The following is a 6507-nucleotide window of genomic DNA, read 5'->3' on the forward strand; positions in this document are numbered from 1 at the left end:
CAGGCTTATCAGTCCCTTTTCTTCTTTCTATCTCGTTCTCTCTTCCCTTCCCCGAGAAATGCAGCATTGCTTAGTGACACCATTAAAGAATCATTTTCTTTCATTATTAATAATACTAAATTAAAGAAGGACAGGAGAGTCGTTGCGCAATTGGCAATACATCTGCTCTGAACCTTACGTACATCTTGAGCGCAAATGTACTGATACCATGAAAATTAAAGAATATATCGACAGCGTCATTAAAGATCCATGCTTATCCCTTGAAATGGTAATCGTAATTTCTGTTTCAACTAAACACGTCAATAGTAATGAATTTTTTAAATACTGTATTTCATTTGTCTTGGAAATTTAAAATTTAATGCGAACTACTGAAATCTATTCGAAACTTCTTTTGTTTACAAAATTTATTCCGTTAATCTACCAAAGTTTGCAATTTGATGTGACATTCTGAGCAGTTGTACAGCATTACATTTCTCTCTAAAAGTCGTTTCAATATTCGTTTTTTTTTTGTAAATTTTTACAATAAAATTATATCCGTTTGCAAATTCGATTCTTCCCAAAATACGCAATCGCTTAATTTTCCTGACTAGATGTACAAGTGAATGATGAGACTGTATTTCAACAAAACCTACTGGATAGCAAACACTTCTCAAGATTTTTCTCTATTTCATCTGGGTTAAAACAAATCTTAACTAAGAATTGTGTTGCAGAATTTTGACTTCTAACCTGAAATGATTGTTCGAGCCTGATTATGGAGTGGAAAAATGTAATACAGTTAGAAAATCCAATCGATAATTTCAAGAAAAGCTTTATCATGATCTGCAAATGCTACAATCCATCGAATTACACTCCAGCATTCTTACAAAATTTTCATTTCTATTCAAATGTTACTTCTAAAATTGAAATTGTGACAAAAAAAAAAAAAACCTTATATTATGGAAAGGATTTTCGAAAAAAACCTTTAATATCCGTTCTGTAATATAATGGAATAATAATGTCTTCACTACATGGCAGTATCAGAACTACGATAAAAAAAAAAGAAAATTAGATGCGATTGACATGTGACATTCTGCTGTTTCGTCCTCCTTTAACTGGGTGATATTTCCTACTGAGAGGACGCTTCTCCTCCTTAGCATCATTTCATGAAATCAATTTCATTTATTGTCAAAACTGACGAAAAATTGAATGTGGCATAAGTTTGACAGTTCTTAGTTTCATTCTTCAACGAATCCACTGGGAATGTCACCATCGATGGATAAAGGTTAAACTTAGCCAATAAAAGTGTAACAACAACAAGTGTATACTTCCTATACCATAAATAATTTGAAAATTTTCATCAATTTCGAAACAATCACACATTAACATCCTCCTTTCTTCCTTTCCTTTTACTTTTTTAACTTATGTTATGATATATTAATTTAATGATGCTCGAAATATTGAAAACTAATCTTTTTCTCGAAGAAAAAACTTACTGATAAAATAATAGCTGTAGCCTGGCTTGAATTCTAGTGCACCGGGAAGTGGGGAGAAATCTCGGAAAACTATACTGATCGAGGATTGCTGTTTCGGAGTTTGACAGACTCCAATTAACCTTTCATCTAATAATTGACAATTTTCGTAACCACTTTGGGATACCTGAAAAGCAGGATGTATTCCAGACTTAAATAATCATTTTGTCTACCGTTATATTGGCTTATTTTATCTTCAACCCTTCGTTTTATTTTCTACTTACTATTTTGGATAAGTAGGACTGATACGATAATCTCAAACTTAAACATGAAAGATTCTTTGATATTGTCCTTTACAAGTTTATTCATTTCTCTTTTTTCTCTTTTCCCTGAAAGGAAATTTTTCTGATCCTGCCCTCCTCTTTTTTTATGTTCCAGACTAATAACTATATGAAATGGAAGGTCAAGAAGAGGAAGTAAGTGAAAAAGTGCATGACCTTAACATCATTCTCATCTTTAGTCATTTAACAACCAATTTCACCGTGGTTTATTGACCACAGTAACCAGGTGGAGTAGTTTGTAAAGACTAAATAAAACAGGAATGTATCGGTGAGTAATTAATCCGAAAGATATACAAAGAAGCGACAAGCTGTAATTTTGTCCATTTTATGAGCTCTTGATCGGTTTATGACATTACTACCAATCAAAGTTTCCTGCATCTTTTCGTCTCACTTTTACATTTACATCCGAAGTTTTATTGAGGTACGAAACAAAAGTTTGCCGTAATATAATTTCTACAGAATGGAAAAATGGAATTTATATATAATATACATTTCATTGTATTTCCCTTGCGACTATCAATAAGTTGTCAACATCTGTGTGTATAAGACGGATATTTAAATTTTAGAAAACTGAAAAAAGGTCTTGTGAATTTCCGACAATTTAAATAAAACAACATCTTCGTCACGTTTTAGAAAAAGACACTCTTATCGGTCATAAAGCAATTTGATGAAGTCAGTTAATTAATTCTATTATGCTTACTACTTTCCCAGTATTTCCAGTGCTCAAAGGATAAGGTTAGATCAAAAACTTCCGAAGCGATACTTCCCTTACATTCCATATCAAAAGACTAATAAAAATTTAAATTCGTTAAACAGCTCGAAAAAATAAAAACTTTAAAAATAATCAGATCCTTCTAGAATTTCATATAATGTCAATTAGTTGTCATATACCAAACATATTTTACTCCTCGAATTCAGAGTCTTTCTCAAAGGTCTTTTTAAGAATAAAGTAAGGATTCAAATAATGAAGAGACAAAAGTTCAATCACTCCATCTTATTACTTTCCGGGATAAGTAAACGCAAATCTTGGGAAGGATAAAAAGTGTCGTGTACTTTTACTAAGCAAATTTTCCCATCCATCCATATCGGATTATATTTGCAGCTTGTATCGGATTTCGGTATTGTTTCATCACATACTGCCCGCCCATTTATATTTGCACAGTTACAAATTATGAAGCTTAATTTTGCTAAACTTGTATTACAACAGACAAACGGATGTCAGATATTTGTTTTACAGTAGTACATTATGAACAAACAACACAACACTTTCAGTCTTCCCATTGTAGTGCGGGATAATTGTTGATGATGAAGAACTGGGCTGATATCAGAATCATTGACATCATTTATTGACATCATTTATCTCTTCTATTATGTCTCCAGATATTTTAATATTAAGAAATGAAAAAACAATTAATTTGAAGTTAAGTTTGACAAAAACTTATTTAAATCTTAATTTTTCATCATTTCATGCACTTCACAAATTAAACTTACAGCATATAATTTTGTATATTCATATGATATCTGCGGATTGATAGTTGGCTGTGGACAAACAATGGTTACTCGATCAAGCAGTTTGACTGACATCACGTGATCCGTATTACTTATATCAAACCTGAAACTACTCTTTTTATAATTTTGAATATCTAGTTGAACATTTACGGTGGTATCTAATTTTAAATAATTCTATGGTTTTCTAATTCCTTTCGAGTTATTATTTCCTTAAGTTGTCAGCACTTTTAGTTTTTTGATTATTTTTTCGGTCAAATTTTTTCTTTGGCACAATTCACTTCGATATGCTTCACGAACCTTTTATTCCAAAAAACTTTGAAATTTAGTGTAATGGCAGGTGTTGAAATAAATTTTGACATTTCAAAAGATAGACTTCTTGGAAACATGTATTTTTTCTTGTAACTGTCAAAAATTTTCGCTAAAGATTTGTTTTAAATTGTTTTCCGGTCTCTTTGGTACCAAATTTTAAAATTCCAAACAAATTAAAAGACTATTGGAAGATGAAGCACAGCTGTAGATATTAGCTGACATATGTAAACGTGAGATTTATTATCCTTCTCCAATTTAACTTCAACCTTTTCCAACGTTGAAAGCCAAAAGACGACAACAGTTGTTCCATTTGAACAACGAAAGAAAGAAGTATTAGTGTTATCCTAACCCAACGCTCCTTTAGTCTGCCATCTAATCATCTTAAATATCTCATCAATTCAATTTGAAAAGATTTTACGACGACAATCATATCAGCTTATCTTGTATCATACTGACACATCGATCCATTTGGCAGGATGGACACTGCAACCGCGTTTAGTGTCAATTTTGAAATATTCCAGAATTGCTTTTAAAAAAAATAAATTTTAAATAGACCTCTCAAATCCTAATTAAAGGCCTCAAAGGATGAGCAACAAAAGATGGACTGAACAACTGAACAAATAGACAGGGTAAAAAAAAGTACTGGAGAGGATAAGATCTTTCGACTGTTCAATCTATTGAGAAATGGATAGGAATACAGGAATGACCTGAACTTAAGAAAATTTTTAATTCGAGACCAAGAAGTCATAGGATATAACCTCCTGCTTTTCATACATACCTCGGATTTACCGCTTTTTGAAGTGATGAGCATTTCAATTATCAATAACGCTTAACTAGGAGGAAGCACGAATGAAATGATCCTCTGATAATTGTATTTATAAAATGAACACTGAATATTCGAGTAGAGGGTAAGTTAAGGCTAATTTTTAAAATACCTCAAACACTTCCATTAGTTCATCTTTGGACCTTTCGGAAACCTTATTTCAAACTATTTAATTATTCAATTTCTACGTAAAACTTTTTTTCTACTAGCAAGAATTGACCCCTGGCAATTTCGATGAGATGAATTTACATATGATTATTGATATATGTGTGTGCAATGAACTGTTCACAACATCAAGAACAGATTATGAAAGATGATAAATAACATTTGAAGGGCGGAGAGAGAATATGGATAAAAAGACCAATCACCGATCCTGTCATACTCTTTTATAAACGAATGAAGTTCGGAAAAGCCGAAGACATCTGTCCACTTTTTGGACTACCGGTGATTTACCAGATAAATCAATAATACATACCAATTGTGCGTTTCAGATTTATCAAATTCGAATCAATAAGATTTTTGATATTTTTCCATGTTTGTTTAGCTTCACATGTATAAATCATATAGTAGTAATTATAAGGTTCTTAAAATGTTTAGTTGATGGCTGTTACATTAATCTAACCCCGGAAAAAGAAAGAGGTGACACTGTTATATTGACTGATGGTTGATAGTGTTGACAGAAGAGATCGGTAACAGCAGGTCATAACTCTATATGGCATATATGCATAATTGACCATATAATTATCAAAGGTACATTACCAGGTAAATGTATCTAAATTGCTGGGCGATAGAGAGATATATGCATAAGCAAAAAAGTGGACGACATACGTTACTCGTTGACAATATGAGGATGTATCACATAATATCGGCGAACAAATTGACCTAACTTGTTCAGTTAGGAAGTGATTATGTAAAGTTGGGAATGAACGCGATACATTGAAGTAAATATTTCGAAATCAAATTAATTATTCATTAAATACATCCAATGAATAATAAATTCAAGTACTTGCACAATCTTTCTTAATTTCCAAACTTATCCATCCTTACCCTTTTTTATTTAAATTCGCTTCAAATAATTAGTTATGCAGCTAATAAATGGAAAGATTTAAAATTGGCAAGTTAATGAATCATAGCAAAAAAAAAAAGAAAGAAATGATCGATAGCATGTCCAAATGGTAATTAGCATATGTGGACAAACAATACAAAGCCCTTCTGTATTGTTGAATCTTCACAAAATAATTTTTCGTCATATGGAAGACGAAACCTTACATGTATTTAAATTTTTTTTTTTGCCAGTATCATCACTATCAGCGCTATCACCAATTAGCTTACTAATTTAAATACTGTATCGTCATCCTAACCGCTATAATTTAATTATTACCACTATGATTATCATCGTTGTTATTAATCATTGTCATTAATTTAATAAAATGTGGTTCTCTCTAAAATAACAAATTCTTTTAAGTTACAAAAATCAAGGTCATCTGTTCATTTAACCGAACATATGACACATTTCATTTATACTTTCCATGCATCGAATTAGATAACTACCATAAAAATTGAATTTTTTTTCGGGAAATGGTTTGGACAGAAAAAGATGTCACAATTCACTTAAAAATTTAATTTAATTTCTGTTTTGAAGCACTTAAATGAGTTCATTTCTAGCCAAAATTTGCTCATCAACACTAATGATGGGTGTGGTTGACTTTTTCATGCTTTACTATTGCTTTGGAAATTTTGGATGACATTTCGGAATGAAATATTAAAATTAGCTTGGCTCATACCATTGATAGCAAAACTTTGACATTTATTTAGTCTGATAAGTTTGAGAATTTTTTGGTGCTACGATGATTCATTGAAAAATTTCCCATTATTTCAATCACCTTTTATTCGAAAAAAAAAAACGCCGAAGTAGTGTATTGAAGTCAATTTCAGATAGCCATTATTGACTATTTAATTCACTTGTCCTCACCCAGTCCCTTTTCTGGTGTTAATTAATTGAGTTAAGCAACATCTTATCACACGATTTTTGACAAAAAGTGCGAAAATTGGATGAAAGAGTTAGTCGGTAGTGAAT

At 31.4% G+C, this 6507-nt stretch overlaps 1 protein-coding gene across 1 annotated transcript in view; it reads right to left on the reverse strand.

Annotated features, from left to right (window-relative positions):
- The window catches only part of LOAG_16848 (hypothetical protein), an 18376-nt gene that overhangs the window by 4932 nt on the left and 6937 nt on the right, over positions 1-6507 (reverse strand). Inside the window, exons 2-3 of the mRNA XM_020449506.1 lie at positions 3281-3401; positions 1473-1635 (exon numbers count right to left, since the gene is read on the reverse strand). Of these exons, the coding sequence (XP_020306961.1) occupies positions 1473-1635; positions 3281-3401 (284 nt within the window). The remainder of the gene's footprint in view (positions 1-1472; positions 1636-3280; positions 3402-6507) is intronic.

This window comes from Loa loa, assembly GCF_000183805.2.
Source record: "Loa loa unplaced genomic scaffold supercont3.23, whole genome shotgun sequence".
Classification (NCBI taxonomy): domain Eukaryota; kingdom Metazoa; phylum Nematoda; class Chromadorea; order Rhabditida; family Onchocercidae; genus Loa; species Loa loa.